Here is a 24,916-nt window from a genome sequence, read left to right on the forward strand (position 1 = left end):
AAAAAAAAAAAAAAAAAGAAGTGTCTCTAATAATTCCTAATCCTAAATGCCCGTTTTCCTACACTGTAAAACTGTGACTATTATCCCTATTTTACAGATGAGAACATGGGAGCTCACAGGAATACAGCGATGTGGCCAGAGGACATCACAGTGGCAGGGCTGGCTGGCAACGTCCCCTCCCAGGTGCTCCAGCCACCACACCATGAGGACCCATCGAGAATTGGGAATGTCTGGCCCAAGCATATGAAATCGTCGCTGTCAGTCACTTTCATTAAGTGTTTCTATTAAGTCAGAAGAAATACTTACCAACTGTCAAAAGTAGGTTACAAGATGTTATTTTTATTTGTCAGTATGTATTTTTACTGCTTAGAAAAAAACTTATTAAAAACAATGAAAGATAAGGGCAAAAAATAATACCGCAATATTGTTAGCTTTATCTCTAAGATGAAATTATAGGCACCTTTGAGTTTCCTCCTTGAATTATTTTCTAGATTTTCTACAACAAGCATGTATTTCACCTGTAAGTTTGTTCATATACGATACTGACAAGTATCTTGAGTCCTGGCACCTAACACATTCAGAACAGATGGAATGAGAGACATGGAGAAATTCAATTTCCTGGGCTAAAGACTTACAATTGCTGATTCAAAAGGCTCAGAGAGAATCAGGCAAAATTAATAAACAAGCAAACACAGATCATCCTCTAAGGAAAAACAGAGTACCCTATAAGCACCCAGGAAGAAAAATGGATTATTGAAAAGCACAAAATCATCAGGGCTGGCCTCCATGTCCGCTCTTATTCTCTGCGAGGGCTACGGGGTGGCACCCACAGAAGGGCACTGAGAACTCCGAACTTCCCAAACATCTACTCCTAAGCAGCACTTGAGTGATTTCTCCAGCTATGCAAACCAGCAGAATTGCCCACAGAGTATTAAACCCAAGAAACTGGTAAATAACTGTTCATGCTCATCTGCTCGATATGATCTGCTCCAAAGGGGAAACAGTCAACATACAATACAGTATGCATTCCAGAAGGTGAAAATGCAAGCAACTTGGAATGACTATTCTTTGAAACATTTAAGGTAAGATTTTTGGGTTTTGTCATCTTGGAAGCAAGTTCTATGCCTGTTTAATTCACACAGTGAACAAAGGAAGTATCTCTTGGAATATTTTCCCAACAAACTGGAATAATAACCCTTTGGTCTACTTGTGATGGCAAATAAGATATTTATTCAGCAGATGATTTGACTCTCAAAGCAACTGGACATCATCTCTCAGGAAAACCTATAATGTTGCATCCTTAAGTTTGGGAACAATGAAATAGCAAATTTGGTTATCTGGGAGTAATTTAGGCCATGGTGGATTTAACCATTTTAAATGTTTAAAACTGAGAGTGGTTAATTTTAACAATTGGCTTTATTACTTTTTTCCTTAATAACTTGAGGCCATTGAAATCTACAGCACTTCCTAGATTTGGGTCTGTTCTTTTCACCTAGCCTTTCTTTCTGTAAAAGACTCATTTGAAATGATGGTCAAACTGCACAGCTGCCAACAAAGCATGCTTAAAATAAGCGCTTGGCTGTCAATATTCCACTTTTCATCATTCTACACTTTTGCACAGAAGTTTTTCTTTTCTCAGATTATTTCAATCTATGAGGCAAGGACCAAGGATTCAGTATGCCCTTGTTAAAAAAAAAAAAAAAATTAATTAGAAGGCCATTAGGCTGAGATGGTGCCTTGTGTCTTACATAAGCACATGGAAGCCCAACAGTGGAAGGAATCTTAAACCAATCAGAAACTGCCAAGTGACTTCTAATGAGAGATTCTGCCAATCAGAAACCACCCACTAACCTCGAGGACTTTCCACTCTGACCAATCAAATGCTTCCTTTGTCTTGCCTGTGCAAACACGCCTTACAAAACCGTTTTCTCACACACCTTCTAGGTGGAGCCCATCCTGCTTGTGGTTTGGTACTGATTCACGAATTGTTGTCTCCTCCAAAAACATGCTACAATTTTTTTAATATATTATGAATTTCACTCTTGTTGCCCAAGCTGGAACGCAGGGGCACAATCTCGGCTTACCACAACCTCCGCTTTCCGGGTTCAAGTAATTCTCCTGCCTCAGCCTCCTGAGTAGCTGGGATTATAGGCATGCACCACCATGCCCTGCTAGTTTTGTATTTTTAGTAGAAACAGGGTTTCTCCATGTTGGTCAGGGTGGTCTTGAACTCCCGATCTCAGGTGATCAGCTCACCTTGGCCTCCCAAAGTGCTGGGATTACAGGCATAAGCCACCATGCCTGGCCATTTTGTTTGTTTGTTTGTTTTTTAGATGGAGTTTCACTTTTATTGCCCAGGCTGGACTACAATGGTGCAATCTCAGCTAACTGCAACCTCTGCCTCTCGTTCAAGCGATTCTCCTGCCTCAGCCTCCCAAGAAGCTGGGATTACAGGCATACACCACCACACCCAGCTAATCTTTGTATTTTTAGTAGAGATAGGGTTTCAGCATGTTGGTCAGGCTGGTCTCGAACTCCTGACCTCATGTGATCCACCTGCCTCAGCCTCCCAAAGTGCTGGAATTACAGGCATGAGCCACCACATTTGGCCTAAACAACTCTACAATTTTAATGTACCTGAGTTTATCTTTTAACATAATTTACCCTGGAAGTTTCCTGCTGTGTTTCAACATTACACACAACACATTTAAAAGTGAAGCTGGGCCCGGCTTCCTACAAGAGCCCATTAATAGAATTACAAGAGAGAAATAAGAAATCAAAGTCAGCGTGGTTTATTGAGGCACCATCGTCAGAGATAAAGACGGAAGCAAAGTCCCACAAGGTCAAGGACGTGGCTGAGTACAAACCTGGGGCAGGTGTCAGAAAGACGAGGCCTCCGGGCATCTGACTGCCTCTCTGGGCATCATCTGGCCACCAGTCCTAACAAAGGCAGTCACTGAGAGCTCCCATGGCAAGCAGCACCTCCTGCTCAGGCTCCTTGGAGTGATTTATTAAATGGAGGTGCAATGAAGAGATAAGCCCCCGACTAATTCACTGCTGATGGTGAGGAGGGAAACTCCATGAGCAAAGCAGACTGAGTTCAAATAATACAGAACAAACCTGCCTGGGTGGAGAGAAAGAGCCTGAGGTCAGGCAGCAGTCTGCAAAGTCCTCCAGTGACTCCAACACAGTTCAGAGCTAATGCCCTTGACCCCAGGAGACCTCTGCTGTGTCTAGCAAAGGAGGATTTAAGGGCAATGGTAGAGAAAGACCAGCGGGGAGGAACGAGGAAGCCTAGCAAGTACCAACACAGGTGACAAGGACCTGGACTACGGCTCCAGCCCAGGGAGACAGAACAGAGGGCTAGGGACAAAAATGATGGCCAGGTAACAGGGTAAATGCGGGGGGTGGGGGACATCCCTGTAACCACAGAGTAGAGGGCAAAGGTGATAGGAGTAAGCAAAGGCTACGGAAGGCCCTAGGAAGGCCTGGCAGGAGGTTGGCACTGTGCCAGATGCCACTCCACGTGCTGCCTAAGGCCCCAGTGAGACATTGCTGACTCTGTCCCCAAGAACCTAAGCACCCTGGGATCAGAAAAGGAGGCTTCAGCACAGATAGGGCACAGGCAATCCTGGCCGCTACCTTGAGCCCTAAAGATGTTCCTTAACATGCGGTTTGCCCTCCCAGGGGAACTGGTCAGGACCCTGGCTCATCCTGCGTCACGGCTGTCTCCCCACCCCAGCCCTGTTCCCTTCCAGGCAGCCTGTCTTTCCCTCCCTGGTGTCTGTGCCCAAAAGACCCCGTAGCTTCTCCGCAACCAGTCTTTACTCCTCAACTCAAAGGGAATGTGTTGTCACTATCTCCCCAGCACAATGCCAGGTCCAGCAATCTTCACTGGCACATGAGTCCGCAGTAAATGTTTGAGGAATGAATACATGAAAGCACACCGGTCCCTCCACCCCATCCTTTACTTTTCCTCCCTCCTTGAGCTGACTGTCCTGTACATACTACCCGGAACTGTCAGTTGCTCTGCCAAGAGCTGTATCTCTGCTGCTGACCTCAGGCCTCATGGACTGGACGAAGCCCCTGCACCTGCCTCTGGTTCTCACCATTCCCAAAAAAGGCTGTAGCTCCAAGCAGGGCCCTGTCTCACTCCTGTGAAACCTCACAGCTCAGCACAGGGCCTGTGTGGACACCTGCCAGGCTATATAAAGTGCTACTGCCTGACCAGCGCCTCCTGGTTTCACCTTTTTCCTGCCTCTCCTGAGTCATCCTTGTGCCCACAGCCTCCTCTCACTGGGTCTGGTGTTCTCTGCAGGACCCTATGCAAATAAGGGGCTCCACGACGCTTCCAGGGGCTGCTGAGATGGTTTGTGTTGAGTGCTCAATGCTGTTTCCACTCTGGTTCTCTTCCAAGTGCTCACTGACTTAGGTCAAATGACTGTTTAATAAATCAGTTGCTTGGGTAGAATGGAAAGTGTTTATCTTTTTCTATTTGGAAAATGTAAATGTCCCCAAACCACATAGCTATGTCCACAATAACATGTACAACTCAAAAAAAAAAAAAAAAAATAGCCCAGCAGTTTAAAGAAGCTATACCTGACCCAGCCAATTTGCTTTGAAGCAGCTTTTAAACTATTAGTGTAGGAAGTGGGCTTTCATCCCAGCAGCTCCTCATCCAACCGTTTCAGAGAAGACACCAGAATGCTCTTATGCTGTATGCATGAGCTGTCCAAGGTCTATCAATCAAGGTGACTCTGGCCCTTTGGGAGGCTGCATTCATTCTTCTGCTTGAATGAATATAGGTACAATTAAACATGATGTCTCTAGTTAAAAAGCTTCCACTTGGGATTTCACACAAAACATCGTAAGGTGCTCCCTTCATTTCCAATGCCACAGTTTGGCTGGCCCACGAGGCTGGCGGCAATGTACATGAATGACACACAGAGCACAAGCCTGAACGTGCATGCACAACAATGCAAAATAGTGCTAGGTATCGTGCATTGAGCACCCAGATGCGCCAGCACCATGCAAGCACTTTAGGGAGTTGCCTTTGCTTAAAATCCATGTGATCCCACAGGGCAGTTCCACCACTGCCCATTCTACAGGGGGAGATCTTGGTGTGGGGCAGCTTGGTAACTCATCCCAGGTCATGAGCAATGGGGCTAGGACAGCACCAAACACTCTGACCTGAGATTGCTTTTAGCCATAAAGAAACAGACATACAGGTATATTTACGAAAAAGTATATACAAACAGCAAAGTCTGACTAATATTCAAATGGTAGGAACACTTGATCCCATTACAAAAAAAAAAAAAAACTCAAGCAGACAAAAACTTTGTGTAATGGTAAAGAGTTTCAGGCACACAGTACTTATTAAGCACCTGATAAATGTTGACTTGCCCGTTTCAACTTTCTGTTTAAAGTGCCTGCATCGAAGCAGGCTGAGGACACAGACTGCACCAAGTACGGGTAAGGTGCTGGCTTTCAGGGAACTTAGGTACTGAAAACTGTGCTGGGTACAACACTGTTCCAAGCAGTGGAGCTGTGTACCTTCTCTTCGCTGGAACGCATGACCCCAGGAGAACGAAGAGAGGCTTATAAACACACACTGAGTTCTTCCTGTCTCTCTGGGAAGTAGGTGTTTTAAGGTGGGACCCCAAATCAGAATAGTTGGGCAACTGCCCATAGTTACACAGCTAGTGAGTTCAACTTCCTTGGGTGCAGACACACCCTTTTTAATTATTAAGCTTTCCAGAGACTGAATGAAAACTTTGAAAATTGAACTTTTGACCAGCCATTGCAGATACAGCCAGCTTCAAATATTAAACAACAACAACAACAACCCCCAAAACCTTGAAAGATTTAGAAGTCATCTTTAAGACTTCATTTGTTTAAGGTTTAAGGTCATTGCCTGGAAAGCCACCCCACAGTCCTGAGGTCCCCTGCCTAAGGTGGAGGTGAAAGTCTCTGAAAGTGATCAAGCCTTTACGGGGAAACTGCTAGGCAGTGTTAGGATACCAGGTTTCCAGTTGCAGCTGATCACTTGGCTGGGAGAAAACAGCTGCACCATCACCAAAGATACCAAAAGGGGAGCCAGCAGAAAGGTGCAGAAACCAGTGGCCCTCAAGACTGGAGACCATCGGCGTTAGACTCTAGGCCCTCCTGCAGTCTTCATCTAAGGGAACAAAATCTAGTTTCCATTTTCAGTTTGTGTAACTTTTTACTTTTTAATTATTTTTATTCATTTAATTTTGAGACAGAGTCTCGTTCTGTCGCACAGGCTGGAGTGCAGTGGTGGCATCTCGGCTCACTGCAACCTCTGCCTACTGGGTTCCAGCGATTCTCCCATCTCAGCCTCCGCGTAAGACAGGTGCCACCGTGCCGGCTAAGCAAACCAAACCTGGGACCACTGAGAGGCTCTTTACAGATCGGTTTCATCCCGTTTTTTCCATCACTCCCTTTCAGTCCTTTTCTGTTTCCCGCCCTTTCTAGACGAATCCCTCCTCGTTTCTAAATCCGGGAGCCGGGGGACTCGGGGAGAGGACCCCAGGGACGGCAGGAGAAGGGGACCCGTGCAGAGGGGAGACGCTCCGGAGGGGTCGGCAGGGAGAGGGCGTCTGGGTGGGGAAGGCTCCCGGGAGAGGGCACTGGGCAGTGATGCGAGGGTTGGCGAGGACGCCGGGCCGGGGGCCGGGGACGTTACCGTTGTACGTAGTGGACGAGGAACATGGCCAGGAGGATGCAGTTGGGCGCGTAGCGGAGGCGCGGTGCGGACTCGCTGGCGCACTGGTAGAGCGGCAGGGCCAGCGAGGGCAGCTCCTGCACGGCCCAGGCGACCCGTGCCGGCACCCGGAGCCTGCACCTGGGTGTCGCCTGGCGGCCGTACGGCGAGTTCCTCTGCTGGTTCACCCCGAGGATCAGGCAGCCAGCGGCGCACTGCAGGTAGACGAGCGCGGACAGCAGGCGCTCCTCAGCCACTGCCGTCGCCGTCGCCATCGCCGAGGCTGGGCGCCACGCTCCATGCCCCGGAGGACGCAGCGGGCAACATATAAGGTGGCGGCGCGGGGGCGGGAGGCGCGGCTACACGAAGCCTGCACTGCCAGGGCGCGACGGGACCAGTCCTGGATTCCGGCCTCTCTGGTGCAGTCAGGGCTGGGGGCACGGCCCCCGGGGGCGGGGCGAGCACCCTCGCGGGGCGGGACCTGCAAACGCCCCGCCCACGCCGGGGCGCCGCAATCACCCCGCTCTGCGCACGCGCGGCCTCAGGCTGTCCGAGGAGATCCCTGAGCCCGCGTGGGAAACCCAGGCGCTTCGCACCAGAAGCCTTTGTGGCTACTTCTCGGAGCCTTTTTCCCCTCGGAGCTGTCCGCGGTTTTCCCTCTCACGCTGTTTCTCGGGAGGATGGGCTGTGCGCTTTGGGCTTATTTCTGGACGGTCCCCGAAGGTCCCCGAAAGGACCAGGCCCAGACACGTGGGGCCTTGGGTTCCGACCGGAAGTCCGGGGAGCCGTCGGGCCCCGGTTTCGGTTGTGGCGGGCCGGTTCCTGCGTGCTGCGTGCGCTCCCGGGTGGGCCATGGGGCGGCGGTCGCGGTGCCGGCGGCTCCAGCAGCAGCAGCGGCCTGAGGGCGCGGAGGACGGTGCTGAGGGCGGCGGCAAGCGCGGCGAGGCGGTAGGAGCCGGGACGCGGCGGGCGGGTGGGTCTGGGGCTCCTCGTGGGCCTCTCGGACGCCGAGGCCTGAGGGGCAGCTCCTCGGGCCTCGGGGTAGACGTCCCTTTCCTTCCTTAGGGCTGGGAAGGAGGGTACCCCGAGATCGTCAAGGAGAACAAGCTGTTCGAGCACTACTACCAGGAGCTCAAGATCGTGCCCGAGGGCGAGTGGGACCAGTTCATGGACGCCCTCAGGGAGCCCCTCCCGGCCACTTTAAGAATTACTGGTTACAAAAGGTAGGGGGCAGTGCCTGATTTTTTTAGGGAGTTGAGGCCAGGATGCTCCAGGTTAAAGGCGATGGTGTTTTCTCTGACAAGTGTTACAGTGCCAAAGAACCGTGGCGTTTCAGCGGTGTGAATTCAGGAAGCATTGAAGTGGGAGCACAGGGGCCAATGAAGTGGACGGAGGTATTGCAGGTGCAGAGTTAGAAGAGGAAGTGAAAATGGGATCTGAGGAAGTTTTGGCTCCTGGGGATTGGTGAGCTGAGGGTCCTACCTTTTGGAACGAAAGAGAGTTTATAGAGAATGTATAAAACCCCTTGATCCTTCCCCTCCCCCATCTTTGTAGGTACATCTTTCTAAATGAGTCGCAAGTAAAACTAAAACTGTAGGTATACTTGGGAGAGAAGGAATGCAGTGTTGCTCTTAGGATCAAACAGTGTGGATTGCTTAAATTTTGAAGGGATACAGTGTAAAAGTAGTGACTAAAGAATGTTTTCTCTCTGTGCAAAGTTGGCTTTAGTTTTAAAATATGTGCAGTCTTAAATTTAAAGGATACAACGTATTAGCTTAGCTTCTTAGATCAGTTTGAAACTTTCTTGTTTTTCAATAGCCATGCAAAAGAGATTCTCCATTGCTTAAAGAACAAATATTTCAAGGAATTGGAGGACCTGGAGGTGGATGGTCAGAAAGTTGAAGTTCCACAGCCACTGAGTTGGTAGGTACCACAATGCTTCATCTCGAATACTTGTTTGGGATCTCAATCTCTGTCACTTGAGTTATATTTCTTGGTACTGCATTTGCTGTTAACATGAAAGAGCCTGGGTTTTCTTTGCAGACATCCTCATGTTTTAATACCTGGTGCTTTTATCAACATTTCATTGGTATGCAAGTTTTCATTCTGTTTGCAGCTTCGTGAGTCGCTGAGTTCAGCGAACTCTTCCTAGTACATCCAGCCTCTTCCTTTATGTCACCACTTCTGCCAGCTCCATGTTACAGCCCTTGCTTTCTCATATCAAAACTGCTGCCAAGTGGCTTCTTTGCCTTCAGGAAAAGGACACACTTAGCCGGATGACAGTCTCCTGTTAGGTGGTCTCCTGGTATTTTCCATTACAGACAGGTTACCCCTGTCTGGTGTCAGGTTATCTCCTGGTACTTCCCAGTAGAGACTGCCCCAGCCAGTGTGGCATTTCCGAGTCTCAGCACCTGAGCGTACTGCTGCTCCGGGAGCTACCTCTTTCTTCACCTGTCCTGGAGGTGCCCTCTGGGTTACCAGTTCCTCATAGTTCATATCTAGTCTCAGTTGTCTGAAGGTGATTCCTTGTGCTGACAGCGTCTTGTAAAGATGCTTGGAGTACTCCGGAGGCGCCAGTCCTTTGGTTAACTTATAAATGGAAGAGTCATTAAAGCAAATTGTTTGAGTTTCATATTTCAAATGATTTAACTTTGAGGTATTAAGTTCTCAGAAAAGAAAAACGTCGTAAATAATGCTATGAAAAGGCAAATTAAGCATTTTGCATTAGCTTTTGATGCTTTGACTATTCCAGTATGTGATGTTATCTTTCCTTTTTAGATAACCTTTAATGTTTGCAAATCACAGTCAGATTATCATTAATCATGGGGGACAGATTTGCTGGCTTTTCTTTCATTGGCTGCTTGGAATTTCATTGTTCATATCGCAGATGTACATAGCATATACATTCAGAAGGAATGTTGACTGGCCAAACATTCAGTCAGTATTCAATCAGTATCAAGACCAAATATTACCATCATGGAATGTGTTTCTGGGATATGATAGTAAATATGACCAACATGGTGAAACCCGTCGCTAATAAAAATACAAAAATTAGACGGGCATGGTGGTGCACACCTGTAATCCCAGCCACTGGGGAGGCTGAGGCATGAGAATCACTTTAACCCAGGAGGCGGAGGTTTCAGTGAGCCAAGATATAACACATGTTAGATTTTTAAAAGCTTGAAGGGTACAGTATAGGAACATTTTTCTATTCCAGTGCTAGGTTGCTGTTAGTGGTCACTAATTGTCCACTGTAGTTAGGTCAGTGGAAAAGGAAGATATTTTTCAGCCGCTACTTATGGCATTGCTGAGATGAGGCAGCCTTCATGGAATCAAGCTTTTCTCCCTCATAGTAACTAGCCTGTGGAATTTTCTCAAGTGCTTTGGTTTGAAGATTTGATGACACTGATTGTGTTCTGCTTGAAGTAGAGGTCTGATGCTGTAGCAATCCGTTTTCACGTTGTTATAAGGACATACTGAGAGTGGGTAATGTATAAAGGAAAGAAGTTTAATTGAGTCACATTTCTGCATGGCTGGGGAGACCTCAGAAAGGTTACGTCATGGCCGAAAGACACTCTTCATAGGGTGGCAGGAGAGAGAATGAGTGCTGAGCAAAGGAGGAAGCCCCTTATAAACCATCAGCTCTCGCCCTGAGAACTCACTCACTGTTGTGAGAATGACATCTGGAGGGGGCTGCCCTCATGATTTAATTGTCTCCCCCTGGTCCTTCTCTGGACATTTAGGGAATATTACAATTCAGGGTGAGATTTGGGTGGGAACACAGGGCCAAACCATAAGACAGGATTATGGCTGTCCTTGGGCACATTTGTATTTTTAGCAATGATGCGTGTGTGCGCTGCTTCACACAATCACCCGGAAACATTTGTCCCTAGAACCTTGTGTCTAGAAGCACAGTGATGAGATAAGAAATGCTTTTAAGGTGAAGATGTCCCTGTCCAGCAGGACATGCATCTTTAGGGAAGAGATGGGCTCTCAACGCACATCAGTGTGGGCATTTTCTTCCGCAGGCCCCAACAAACTAGGAGAAACCATGCGATGTTAATAAGGCTTGCTATTTGTTATTATTCTCTGCAAATTGCAGTTAAACTCTGATTTGATCAGTCCTTTTAACATTTAATAGCTGCTTTTTCATCTCGTTTATTGAACAGCATGTCTGGGTATATGACAAGGCAATTACCGAACTCTTAGCATCTGCAGGTTGTCCGTAGTTGAAGAATGAAAATGAATCACTCTGCCAGAAGCCAGCTATGTTTTTGTTTGCTTAAACTTTCTGAACACACAGCTGAACAAAACATTGTATGATTTGGGTTCCTAATACTTGGCTTTTTCATTATCAATGACGGTTTCTCTATTTTATTTTGAGACAGGGTCTTACTCTGTCACCCACTGTGGAGTGCAGTGATGTCATGATGGTTCACTGTAGCCTTGACCTCCCAGGCTCAAGTGATACTCCCTCCTCAGCCTGCTGAGTAGCTCAGACTACAGGTGCATGCCACCATGCCTGGCTAATTTTTATATTTTTTGTAGAGATGGGGTTTCACTGTCTTACCCAGGCTCGTCTTGAATTCCAGGGCTCAAGCAGTCCTTCTGCCTTGGTTTCCCAAAGTGCTGGGATTACAGATGTGAGCCACCATTCTTGCCCAGTGCCAGTTTCTTGGCAGGTCTATTCTCTAAACATTTATTCATTTAAATTCACCTGTCAGCTGTAGGATACTAACTCAGCAAGCAAGTAAAGCAGAAGCTTTCCAGGACTTGGTGGTTTTCTATATTGCTCAAGATGCAGAAATAGATCATGAAATATTCTTCCCAATCCTCTGGTACATAGTGAAATATGATTTAGGAAAGTGTTCTTTGGAACTACATTTTCTGGAAGGAAAGTTATGAATAGGGCCATAGCTTGGGCCAATTTCATTTTTTTTTTCTTACTTTCTATAGACTCAGAACAGTGAGGAGTTATCCTAAAGCATTCTCATAAAACCATTGTTTTGACAACCAGTTGTTCAGAGTGTCCCTGATCGTCATTCTATTTATGTGCTGTTTTTATTTATTTATTTTGAGACAAGGTCCCTGCCCCCCAGGCTGGAGTGCAGTGGCATGATCTTGGCTCACTGCAACCTCCACCTCCTGGGCTCAGGAGATCCTACCACTTCAGCATCCCAAGTCGCTGGGACTGCAGGCCCACATCACTACACTCAGCTAATTTTTGTATTTTTTGTAGAGATGTGGTTTTGCCATGTTGGCCAGGCTGGTCTTGAACTCCTGACTTCAAGTGATCCACTCATCTTAGCCTCCCAAAGTGCTGAGATTACAGGCATGAGCCACCACACCTGGCCTGTTTATATGCTTTTTAATGTCTAGATTGAGAATGGTTTGTCATAGATGTTGTATATATTTACAGAGTTCTTACCACCTGAGAATTTTTGATATGCATTTGACAGTGGTCCTTTTAATTTGTCCTCATGGTTTTCACTCTAGCTACAATTTGATGCATGGAAACACTGTGAACCCTGCATGGTTAAATTGAGTGTATTACTGCATCTCAGGTGTAATGAGAATTGCTGAAACTACAGTAAGATTTATGGCCATGTGACATGTTACACTTGGTTTGACGTTGGATTGAGCGTGGTGCCGTGTGACATCAGTGTGCTTGCTTGTACGGTGCAGATTCCTGTATACATGCAGGCCAAGTTTAAAAGTACATCCTGGGCTGGGTACAGTGGCTCACGCCTATAATCCCAGCACTTTGGGAGGCTGAGGCGGGTAGATCACTTGAGGCCAGGAGTTTGAGACCAACCTGGCCAACACAGCCAAACCCCATCTCTACTGAAAATACACGTCTGTAATCGCAGTTACTCAGGTGGCTGGCTGAGGCATGAGAATTGCTTGAATCTGGGAGGCAGAGGTTGCAGCGAGCTGACATTACACTGCTACACTCTAGCCTAGATGGCAGAGTGAGACTGTCTCAAAAAAGAAAAAAGACAAAAGTCTTTAGTATCCCCCATTTCTCTCCTAATTAAAAAAAAAAATAAAATAAAAACATTGATGCCATCATTTATAAAAGTTCAGATATATTCAGAGAAATGATGGCAGGAAATGCCTTATTCTTCGGTATATGTAGGTAACAGCCTAGGAATTCAATGCATTAGTGGTTTCCAAGGTAGGGTATTTTTGGTATGTAAAATATTTTAGTACGTTATTTTACTGGTTTTAGAAATAATGAAAAATACATTTTTAAAAAACTCTAATCAGATGTTTGTGGAACACTCTGGACACTGCATCATTTTGATTCTGTGCGACCTGCACATTGAATAAGTCATCTTGTGTGTTTTTTCCGTTGTTACCATACAGTGGATAAGAGCAGAGGAATGTCCACTTTTCCATCTGATCTTTAACGTTTCATCAGTATGATTTTATAGTAATAAGCATATGTCTTATAACCCCCCCATAGCTCTCCTGTTTCTGATTGGGCCATGGTGTATCTAGAGCCATGTTCCTTGTGCCACAGGGATATCTCTGGGTGTTGCCACCTGTCTTAGAGGATTGAATTGGAGCAAGGAGAACAACATCCCAAGTCTCATTTGGCACATGACCGATACAAGCACAAAGTTGTCAGCAGACACTTAAGTATTTATAATCCATAAATGTTTTGCTTTCTTTTTGTTCAGGTATCCTGAAGAACTTGCCTGGCACACAAATTTAAGTCGAAAAATCTTGAGAAAATCGCCACAGTTGGAAAAGTTTCATCAGTTTCTAGTTAGCGAAACAGAATCTGTAAGTTGATGTCTTTCGATTTGTTAGTTTCCTTAAAGCTGGAAATGCATAGATATATCGAAGTTCTGTTTTTAGGTTCTCGTCACTAGAAGCAATAGGTACACATCATACACAGTAATACACCTGCAGTCTGTGCACCACCTGTGGTTTCTGATTATCTGTATATCCGTTGCCATGTTTGGTTTATCTCAGCATAACATTTAGTAAGGGTGTCAAATCCAGCTAGTTAATTTCTTGTTTCTTCTTGCTCATGGATTTGGGGGCTGTAGGATTAGGGTGAGCACTGCACTCTCATTTCCTTCTTAGCTACACATTTCAAATTCCCATTATACATATAAAGTAATATATTTTTAAGGCCATCTTGGTGGGGAATAGGTTTTTGGTTTTGTTTTTTAAAAATTGATTTACTGAAAATGAAGCTTTTGATTTTACTTTTTACTATCTATTTTTTTTCTTGCCACACATTGCTCCTGGATTTTACCTTTGCCAGAACCACAGAACACCTAAGTACAGCTTTGTTCTCACAGGACGGCATCCTTCTTCACCTCCCTTGCCACCCACATTCCTTGAGTGCAGTTCAGGTGCTGAGCTTTTTATTGTTAGCGTCAGACCATCCCCAGAAAAATAGCTATTTGCTTATGTAGTAAATAATTCAGTGAATGCCCATAAAGTTTGGGTATTGGTTTTTTTGGAGTTCCTAGTCTCACATTTAAAATCTGAGGTTTCCTCCTTTCTGTTTTCTAAACTACTACTTTCTAGTAAATCTGTGAGTCACCAGGTTATGGTTTTTTTCACTTTGAGCTTCACTGTGGCTTTCAGTCATCTAGGTAACTGGCTAAACTGAGCTGCTGTCTGACTGGCTTTTCCTTCCTGAATAGTGACAAGAACCAGGAACCAAGTGCTGCCACATACCCCATACCATACTTGTGACCAGTGCAGGAAAGGATTCTCTTGCTTAACTTTTAATGTAGATGGAAGGCCAAATAAGGATGAGTAAGCTGCTAGAGAACAGCTCAGGTTTGCATTTGGACAAGAGCATGGGGTTTGCGGGGTGTGATACACGTGTATAGGTTGCAAGAGCCAGGTTTTGGCATGTTGGGAAGATGGAGGAGATGGGAGATTAGCGTGGGTAGCAGATGTTGTAGGGCGCTAGTGTAGGTTTTTGATTAGGAGTCAGCATGATGAGAGCTCATGAGTTGAATGGCAGTACCCTCTGGGTTGCGGAAAGCTAGCCATAAAACCTCTACACAGGGTGATCATGAATCCGGTGACTGCTGGGATGTCTCCATCTTACCTAATGCTTGAATTGAAACCTTGGATGGAGACAGAAGGCAGGCATATCAGGATCACACATATAACTCAAAAGCTTGGAATCAGTGTGCCTCGTGATTGAATCACTGCAGACTCATGCTGGCCAGAAACTCGTGAGGTGAAACTTAGCAACCATCAATGTAAAAGCCTGTGTTTAAGGCTCTGACAGTCAGATGACTGAGTTTAAGGTGAGTGATGGCTGCTTGGGTAGCTGTTCATTTCTAGAAGTCCTGCTTTTGTAGGGTTTTGGTGGAGCAGAAGCCTCACCTTCAAGGCGGTTAAAATAGAGGCGTGATTGAGGCTAGTGTTGGGCCAGGGCAGGAGGATTTTGTCTGCGTCCGAACAGTCCTGCCTTCCAACAGATGCCCTGCCCACTAGAGAAGGCAGAGGGCAGGGAGCGTGGTGAGGGATTTTAGACATTGTTGACCTAAAGATGGGAGCAGTGGTGGATGTCTTCATCTCTTTGAAAGGTAGTTGTGAGAAATAGAAAGTGGATGGGCTATGTCTGAAAAAGAGGAGGACTAAGAAATAGAATTTTAGGCAAGAAGGAAAAACCATCTGACAGTCACTTCTGTCCTAAGTTGATGCTGTCTGCTGCTGAAGGTGTTTGTTTAAATATTCAGTAACATTTCTGTCTTTGAGAGCTGCCCCTCCAGCTTCTGTGCTCTCCTACGATGGGGATCTGGGGCTCTGTAAGCTTCAAGTCCCTTTTCCTTCATGAAAGTTGGTGTTATACCTGAATTTCTAATGTTGGAATCGTATAGCAGCCATTTGTCCGCTAGTGTACGGACCCGTCTTCATTTAGTGTTCTGTGTGAGTTCTCTTGTTCTATGGAAGATTGTATGGTGTTTGCCTGTTGCCTTTGAAACGATGCCAAAGATTGAAATTCTCTGCCTTCTTTTTTTTTAATTGTTGCTGATTCTTTTTTCTCAAGGGAAATATCAGTCGTCAGGAAGCTGTTAGCATGATCCCACCACTGCTGCTCAACGTCCAGCCTCATCATAAGGTAGCATACAGCGAACGGAAACATGTGGGCGGACAGCTTGTTACCAGTGTCATGCCTGTTTTTTTTTTTGTTGAAACCACTTTTTCTTAATTAGTCCTTTTTTTCTTCTTTTTACTTTGGATAGAAAGTGTTATGTATATATCTTAGTTTCTTTTTTTTTTTTTTTTTTTTTTTTTTTTTTTTTTTTTTTTTTTTTTTTTTTTTTTTTTTTTTTTTTTTTTTTTTTTTTTTTTTTTTTTTGTCCTACTTAGTTTTTATGGTTTAGAAAACTGTTTTTTCCCCTTTAGTTTTATTGATTTGTTTGCTGTGTGGATTATCTTCAGTGATGCTGATTGGCTAAATTAGGTTGAAAATGATAGTGAACATGTATCGAGAGCTCATTGTATGGCAAGCATCGCTTTGCACTCTTTTTTTTTTTTCTTTCTTTCTTTTTGAGATGGAGTTTTGCTCTCATTGTCCAGTCTGGAGTGCAATGGCGTGATCTCAGCTCACCACAACATCCGCCTCCCAGGTTCAAGTGATTCTCCTGCCTCAGCCTCCCGAGTAGCTGGGATTACAGGCATGTGCCATCATGTCCTGCTAATTTTGTATTAGTAGAGATGGAATTTCTCCATGTTGGTCAGGCTGGTCTCGAACTCCTGACCTCAGGTGATCGCCTGCCTCGCCTCCCAAAGTGCTGGGATTACAGACGTGAGCCACTGCTCCTGGCCTTGCTCTGTGCTCTTTCGGTGAATTAATTTGCTTTATTATTCACACAACCCTCCAAGGGCAGATACTGTCACCATCTCCATTTTTCCAGATGAGGAAAAGGAAGCAAGGAGAAGTGAAGTAATTGACCCGAGGTTACGGAACTAATAAGTGGCTGAGCTGAGATTTGAGCCTAGGTAGCTCTGTTCCTTAGTATTTATGTTCTCAGGATTCTTACTCGCTTATCTCTAAATTGAGTTCATCTCTAAACTGGCTTCCGGTTCCATTCTGTTCCCATCCTCTTTGGAGACTGTACCTATATCATTCTGTGATCTTGCGGCAGTATATTTTATGGAATCCCATAAAAACTAAAATATGTCATGCTTTAGATTCACTCTGTAAAGAAGTGTATTTAGATCTTGGAATAGAAATTGAAAAACTAGAATGACTCATAAAATTGCTTTAAACTAAATGTAGAATATTTGATTTTTTAAAAACATGAAACAGTTTCTTGCTTTGTTAATAGATCTTAGATATGTGTGCAGCACCTGGCTCAAAGACCACACAGTTAATTGAAATGCTACATGCCGACATGAATGTCCCCTTTCCAGGTATGCATTGGACTTGTGTTCAGAAGGGTAGGAATGCCACTTTGGCAGATTGTAGACAAGGAAAAGACTCTAACTTTGCCTGCTGATTTGGTCCTAAAGTCTCCTATGACAAGCAGATGGGTTTTCTTACTACCGGAAGTAGAACTGGACATTTTGCCTGCCACTGTCAATAATTCTCAAACCAACACACTCATACCTTGGGGGAGCTTTATTTTAGAATTATGTGTGTTTTCTATAAAAGTAAATGGTATTTCTTTATCAAGCCTACTTACAGAAGATGGTTTCACTGTTTGAATTTTTCGTAGTAACAACTTCCCCTACCTTTATTATTGTTATTACTATTACGTACTGCCTTATGTGAAGGGCAGTAGTGTGTAGTTGTTAAAAGCTACTGTCAAAACAAAAAAAAAAAACTCTACTGTCAGACTCCCTGGGTTTAAATCCCACTACCAGTTAATCGGCAAGTTACTGACAGTGTTAAACATCCCATATGAAATGGGACGTCAGTGTATAGCCTGCAAGGTGCTCAGGAAATGGCAGCTGTTAAGAGTAACACTCGAGCCCCTTTGTCTTAAGTGGAAACAAATACCCCTTGTGATGTTTTAGAGTCAGCTTTCATCTCGTCCTATCTTTGTTCAGGCAAACTTCTCTAGTTCTGTTTTAATAGGCATATTTGTTGGGTCTGTTTTTTGAAGTCCTCTTTTTTACATTATTTAAAGATAATGCTTTGGCTAAAAAGCCTACTTTATTTTTTCCTGTTTTTATTTTCTCCACACTGGCGGTAAAGAGCCTTGATGTCCCAGCAGCAGCAGGTTCTCCTCTTTGTATTATGGATGTTTTGCTTTTCATATTGTTTTGAAGAGTGGCTTTGATCATAAATGTTGTCGATATATTTGCCTTTTTGCTGGGGGTGTGGGAAGAACCAGAAATGAGCAGAGGCACACCCAGTAGAATTCCCAGCCTGCGGAGCCTCCAGGAACAGCTTCCGCCTTCAGGGGCTTGGGCCCTGCCCTAGGAGCCCGACTCAGTCAGAGCAGAGTCCCGGCCCATATTCAGGATTTCAAAACATTCGTCAGGTGATTCTATTGTTTCTACACCTTTCTCCTCATCCTTTTTTGTAATTAATCATTACTAATAATAGAAAAGACATTTTTGGTCTGGTAATTGGCACAAAGTGAGTAATTGTTGAATAAATAACTTTTGAGGTTTTCAAAATTGGAAGTGTCCATCATAAAATCCGTGCAGAGCCACCTGGTTCCTTGTTTTGAACCACTTAACGTACTTGTAGAAAACCTTGACTGTGTGTCTCGTTTGGTGGATTGCTGTTTCTCACTGGCTGACGTTTAGAGGTTGCATATTTCAGGAAGTGACTCCTTAGGCTCCATTTCGTCTGACACTGCACTTCTGTCTCCAGAGGGGTTTGTTATTGCGAATGATGTGGACAACAAGCGCTGCTACCTGCTCGTCCATCAAGCCAAGAGGCTGAGCAGCCCCTGCATCATGGTGGTCAACCATGATGCCTCCAGCATACCCAGGCTCCAGATAGATGTGGGCGGCAGGAAAGAGATCCTCTTCTATGATCGAATTTTATGTGATGTCCCTTGCAGGTATTTATCTTACTGGCCAGAAAGCCCAAAATCCACTAAAGAAATCAAGTCCAATGAAGACTAAAATGAAATTGTGCGTGAACATGACTCAGCTGTATGTGAGTCTTGGGGTACGGAGAAAGATAGTGTGAGCCTAAACCAGAAGGTGGACACGTAGAGTCTGAATGAGAAGCAGCAGATGCTGGATAAGAAACAGAAATGGGTGGTTGTGACAGCCTGCAGAAAGATCCAGAGAAAACATCTCAGAGCAAAATAGAATCATAGAATCATAGAATCATTGTGGTGTATTTTAGAATGTGATTGCTTGGAACAATTTGTGTGCCCCAATTATTTTTTATTAGTTCTTCCAGTGAGTACAGTATATAAAAATCTTTGTCATAGAGTAATATGTAATCACATTGGGTTTTATGTTATTTAATTAAATGAAAGAAATTTTGGAGTTTAAGCCCTTAGGAAATTCATTTTACTTGTGTTTTTATACCTTTCTTGAGATAATACATGAACATTTTAGATATTTAGAGTTTAGATATAAAGTAATACTCATGCTATAACTGAGTAACAGTTTTTTTTAAAGGAAAGAAACACAACTAGACCTCATCCGTTCCGTTCCCATGGGAGGTGCATGGATGCTGATCCCAGGCGATAATGCCTTCTGAGTGACATAAATCTGTCACGACCAGAATTCAAAAGCTGCCACAAAACTTGTTAGCACAGAATACAAGGTTTAAATACATTCCACGTTATGGAAGAATGACATTTTGTTTCAGTAAGTGGCAGATTTATTGCTCGTGGCGGAACTCAGTATGAAAGTTGCAGCTGGTGGCTCTGAATATAGCTGAGTGTTAAAATATCTGGAAAAACTCTTTAAAGTAAAATTTAAAATAGGTCATGAACTAAAGTTTTTTTTTCCCTCTCGGTTGCAGTTTTTCAGTATTCCTTGGTGTCTCATGTTTTCCCACCCCTTTTTTGATCAGAAAGATAACTTGTTCCTTGTATCATACTCTGAGATCTGAGAACACAGCTGCAAGCTGAGGAATTTTCTGAAATCGTGGTGGGATTTCTACCATAGAAGCCACTAGTATACAGCCAGGGATGCCATTGGAAAGTGGGGATTAGATCTCATGGGACACTTCTGTCCTGCTGACCTGGTACCTCATGTACACGTGGCTAGACCACCAAGGAAAATGAGCATTTACAGAGAAGGCCAACAGAAACAGGCGTTACCTCTGGAGAAACAGGATAGGTAAAATTAGACACAAGACAGAAGGTAACAGTCCAGCCTTACTATAACATGTACATGGAAATTGCCTCTATTAACAACAACATGAAAATAACCTGAAATGAAACTAGAAAGTCAGAAATGTTTAACCGTGATTGTAGGAAAATTTAGCTACTATATGTTGCTGAGGAAAATTTATTAGTCATTATTCATATCATTGCGATTAAAATGCCACTGTTGATTAACTGAGTTTTCAATAGTATTTTAGGTTCTGAAAAACATGAAAATTTTTATTTCGCTTCCATTAAATAAAAGTAGAAAGTCAGAGATGTTTAACTGTGGTTGTAGGAAAAATTTTGCTAATATATTAGCTTAATTGCAGCTACTGTGGAAAATTTCTTATTATTATTCATGTCATTCTGATTAAAATGTCATTGTTGATTAGCTGAGTTTTTCAATAATATTTTAGGTTCTGTGTCCTAGGTCTACAAATTAGTCTTGCTAGTATTTTTTCCAAATGGAAGCACATTAATATCTCTTTAGATAGTGAATGGAGTTTACTGTTCAAATCTGTTATTTTCTGTTTGAAAATTGAAGTAAAGTATAATACATTAGAAAACTCCTAAAACAGAAAGTTGATTGTAGTTTGTGAAAGTGTAGATTGTTTTCTAACTGATATTTGTAACACTTGTTTTGTAACTTAGCTTGCATGTGACGTATCTGTTAAAATGCAGTCATCCACCCATACAGAGTTTTACCCTCTTCAATACCTTTTTTCCCAGTGGAGACGGCACTATGAGAAAAAACATTGATGTTTGGAAAAAGTGGACCACTTTAAATAGCTTGCAGCTACATGGGTAAGTAAAACTTCGTCACTGCTAACACCGTGTGACAAGTAGATTAGCAGACATTTATTGTTACATTATGTAACTGAGCAGCCGATCTTTAATTATAGAGCTGTCCACCGTCAACAGTTTTATCAGAATTTGTTTGAAAACCTTTTAAGAGCAGTAACTGCAAATTGTGTATATTTCAGATGACACGTTTATTAAAAATGCCTTCTAAAAAATTTCTTATTTCAAATATGTATTTTTCTGTGAAATGACCATTTATCTCTTGGTGTATGTCTTACCTTTTCCTCTCTGTTTTTGTTCTTTTTTTTAAATCACTGTTTTGCTGAGAGACAGTTTGATCTCTTAGATATATTTTTCGGTTGGCTTTTATGATGGGGAACTACTCATTCAAGAACATTTGGAAAATTCTTAAAATAAGAGAAATGTTATAACATGATGATAATGTCTGTTAATGTTTGGTGTATTGTTTTTCTGTTTTTAGGAATTTTTAAAGTGCTTTTTTTGAATACTTTGGATCATGCTATCTATAGAGCTTTGTATTCTTTTTTTCTTCTGACCTGACAAATGGCACGGTCTTGCATGCAGGACTGTCCTATGCATGAGCCAAAGAATGCTACTCGGTATCCACCACAGCTAACTACAGCAGGAGGCCTCGCCTCCATAAAACATGTTTACTGTTTCGTGACACAGAGATGAGAGTTAGGTTGGAATGTATGATACCAATTTTTCATAGAAAAACTACAGATTTATAAAGTATAGAGGTTTTTTAATAGTAAAATTTCAATTGGTATGTTGAATTCCTTTGTTACTGAACTTTATGCTTTGCTGGTTGACATATTGGGAAACGTTAACAGGCCAGTCAGAATAGACATTTTTTTATTAACATGAAACACTTTATATAGGTTCATTCTAACTTCACTTAGATCCCTAGAAGGTTTTTTTTTTTTTTTTTTTTTTGAGTATAATTGTGTTATAAAACTTGTAATGAATGTGTGACATAAGCAGGTGTTTCTATATGTGCACTTCATGGATATGTTTAGCCTTACAGTCATCTAATATCGCTCCTTAGCTTACAGCTGCGGATTGCAACACGCGGAGCTGAACAGCTAGCTGAAGGTGGAAGGATGGTGTATTCCACATGTTCGCTAAACCCTATTGAGGATGAAGCAGTCATAGCATCTTTACTTGAAAAAAGTGAAGGTAAGCATGCTTAATGCATCTTTTATTAAAAGTATATGCTTTGCAGAAACATTGTCCTGTGGCACTGATGGGTTCATCTTCATCCGCTCTGAAACCTTTCTTGATTATGGATTTTCATTGGCCTTTCTGATTCCAGACTGGCTGGTTCCTTTTCTTGTATTTAGAATGCTACTGCTGGTTTTCTGAGTGTATGCTTGTGAATCTTTTCAGACTTCACCAAATTTGTAGGCTCTAGCAGGCTTAATGTCTGACTATACGTGTGTTTGCGAGGTGGGAGGCTTTTTTTTTTTTTGAGATGGCGTCTTGCTCTGTTGCCCAGGCTGGAGTGCAGTGGTGTGATCTTGGCTCACTGCAACCTCTGCCTCCTGGGTTCAAGCAATTCTCCTGCCTCAGTCTCCTGAGTAGCTGGCATGTACCACTACACCTAGCCAATTTTTGTATTTAGTAGAGACGGGGTTTCACCATGGTAGCCAGGCTGGTCTCAAACTCCTGACCTCAGGCAGTCTACCCACCTTGGCCTCCCAAAGTGCTGGGATTGCAGGTGTGAGCCACCATGCCTGGCCTGGGAGGCTTTCTTTTGAAAGCCCAGTAAATGATGCCCTCTTTCCCTGTCCAGGATTTGAACCAGTTGACAAATAAGGTAATGGAGCAAGGCAGACTAAAGCCAGAATTGCACTTTTATTACCAATAGAGCAGACTGTGTGCTTTCAAATACTTATCTTTAAAATGAGGCATATCCCCTCATCATCACAGGTCACAGGGGGCTAAACTGTGGTATACAGTTCAACTTTGCTGTTAGAGCAAGGTCCACTGCAAGACTTGGAGAAACAAAGCCAAGAAAGAAGAGCATCTGCTCAGGTTCTTTATACACATTTTGGAATCATTTTAGCTTTCTAAGATGCCAGGGGAGATGCCTTGGGGGTGGAGGAAGTTCTTGGTCAGGGGCTGGCTTTGGCCTCCACATAGGAGATTTCAAAGAACAGCCAGTACTGTTAGGCAAGTGGGTTTTATGTGTAAAGGCGTTCATATTTAGAAAAAAAGTACATGGATTCTTTTCCTTGAAGTAATTGCATTGCTTTTTGCATCTTTTCTTCTAGTCTTCATCGTGTTGGATAGTTTTGATTGCATTGTGTATGTCTAAATACCCTACTTTTTCAGTTAATATTCCAGTATGTTGTAGTAGTTTTTCCTGTTAGCAAGTGTCAAAAATGGATTAATTCATTGAGTGAGTCTCCTATTCTGTAGTCATTTTCTTACTGGACAGGTAGCTTTCCAGCATGGACCTGTGGACAGCATGATGTCACAGCCAACTTTGTGCCTGTGGTTGGCTTCAGACCACAGTCGATGCTTCCTCCCGTTCCTCTGTCAGAGGCAGTGTGCATGGATGTGGCTTCATCCAGGAAGGAACAGACCTTGACTGAGCCTCAGAGTGGGTGGTTGCTGGCAATTTTGACCGGAGGGGGTGTGCGTTCCCCACCCAAAAGTGCTCAGTGACTTTACTGGAGAAAGGGTGACATGGGTGGCATTGACAGCTGCCAACCCAGGTGCTGAGGGGAGGTAACACCTGAGGCCTGCCCTGTCATTTATGAGGCCCCTGGGCACTGTGATAGAAGCCCGTCACTGTTTGCCTGCACTGTCATTTAGTGTTAGCTTTTCAAAGGAAGAAGATTCAGAAATGATAGCAAAAGTCATTATGATGCTTGATTCCAAGGTTTCTTATTGTCATCCCTCCACCTTAGGGATTCCTTTGCTTTGGTTTTGTAATTGTCCATTTTCATCAGTGTTCTGGGAGCTTTGTTGGATTTCCCTCGGCTGAGAGGCGGTCATGTCAGTATCTGCTAGTAGGTGCTCTCAGCGGTTCCCTGTAGTGGCCTCACCTTACAGCTTCCCGTGTGTCACTGGTACGGACACTTAAGGCCAGGGTGTTTTCACAGCTGTTATCGCATTGTTTTAAAATTGGACTAACTGTCCTGATGGGCAATTTTAGGAAACTTCCTGGGACCACAAACTTTAGGTTTAAAAGATCCGGCAGTTCGTTTTCAGCATTGCTGTGGGATATTTGTCAGACACGACTTCATGAAGGAGGCCATCATCGCCCTGGTGTGCATTGGAATGGGACAGAGCGGGCGCCCGCAGCCCAGCCTTCAGGTTGTCTTCTTGCAGAGTTAGTCTCACGTTCGTGGTGGACTCCTCAATGCTCTGTCATTGTAACAACTTTATTGAGGTGTCATTTACATACTGTCAGCCTTTGCTCGCTGTCAGTGTACAGTTCAGGGATTTTTAATAAGTTTACCCAGTTGACGGCCCCTTACCACAGTCCAGTTTTAGGCCATTCCCATCACCCCAGCATACCCTTTGTGCCCATCAGCACTCGCTCCTGGTTCCAGCTGAGCCCCATGAGCCACTCGTCCACTTTCTGTTGATAGGTTTGCCTTTCCTGGGCATTATCTATAAATGGAGTAATATATTATGTGATCTGTGTCTGGTTTTTCTGCTGGGCATAGTGTGCTATATTTTTTTGAAAGAAAAAAAAAAAAAGACGGCCATGCCTTTGCTACACAGGTGCTTTGGAGCTTGCTGATGTGTCCAATGAACTGCCAGGGCTGAAGTGGATGCCGGGAATCACTCAGTGGAAGGTAACCTTTCCTCACTGACTTTGGTACAGAAGAGTAGGTGCGACATAACCGATTTAGAGTCCACGTTCAAAGCATTCACGTGTGGGTAACTTGGATAAATACTAATCCGCTTATGTAGATTAGAATCAATTGCAGAATGTTATTTCATGACAAATTTTATGACAAATGGCAGGTTTATTTGTGGCAGTGGAAAGGTTTTCTTTATTCTGCTATAGAAATTAACTCTTTTATTTCATCCCTGTAAGGGTAGCCTTGCTTTTTTTTTTTTT

General features: G+C 43.7%; 2 protein-coding genes across 6 annotated transcripts in view; one reads left to right on the forward strand and one right to left on the reverse strand.

Moving 5' to 3' along the window:
- SRD5A1 (steroid 5 alpha-reductase 1) overlaps positions 1–7,172 on the reverse strand; it is a 31,080-nt gene extending 23,908 nt beyond the window's left edge. Inside the window, exon 1 of one of the 3 annotated variants that reach the window (XM_037744781.1) lies at positions 6,707–7,172. In XM_037744781.1, coding sequence (XP_037600709.1) covers positions 6,707–6,999 — 293 coding nt within the window. In that variant the 5' untranslated portion in view covers positions 7,000–7,172. The remainder of the gene's footprint in view (positions 1–6,706) is intronic. The other 2 variants (XM_037744780.1, XM_017545999.2) reach the window with 2 other exon arrangements.
- Positions 7,173–7,282: 110 nt separating this feature from the next.
- NSUN2 (NOP2/Sun RNA methyltransferase 2) overlaps positions 7,283–24,916 on the forward strand; it is a 34,436-nt gene continuing 16,802 nt past the window's right edge. Inside the window, exons 1-10 of one of the 3 annotated variants that reach the window (XM_017545998.2) lie at positions 7,283–7,672; positions 7,790–7,947; positions 8,543–8,647; positions 13,411–13,516; positions 15,762–15,833; positions 17,047–17,131; positions 18,546–18,738; positions 20,740–20,814; positions 21,881–22,011; positions 24,574–24,647. In XM_017545998.2, the coding sequence (XP_017401487.1) occupies positions 7,577–7,672; positions 7,790–7,947; positions 8,543–8,647; positions 13,411–13,516; positions 15,762–15,833; positions 17,047–17,131; positions 18,546–18,738; positions 20,740–20,814; positions 21,881–22,011; positions 24,574–24,647 (1,095 nt within the window). In that variant the 5' untranslated portion in view covers positions 7,283–7,576. The remainder of the gene's footprint in view (positions 7,673–7,789; positions 7,948–8,542; positions 8,648–13,410; positions 13,517–15,761; positions 15,834–17,046; positions 17,132–18,545; positions 18,739–20,739; positions 20,815–21,880; positions 22,012–24,573; positions 24,648–24,916) is intronic. The other 2 variants (XM_017545996.2, XM_017545995.2) reach the window with 2 other exon arrangements.

Source organism: Cebus imitator, unplaced genomic scaffold (genome assembly GCF_001604975.1).
Source record: "Cebus imitator isolate Cc_AM_T3 unplaced genomic scaffold, Cebus_imitator-1.0 Scaffold185, whole genome shotgun sequence".
Classification (NCBI taxonomy): Eukaryota; Metazoa; Chordata; class Mammalia; order Primates; family Cebidae; genus Cebus; species Cebus imitator.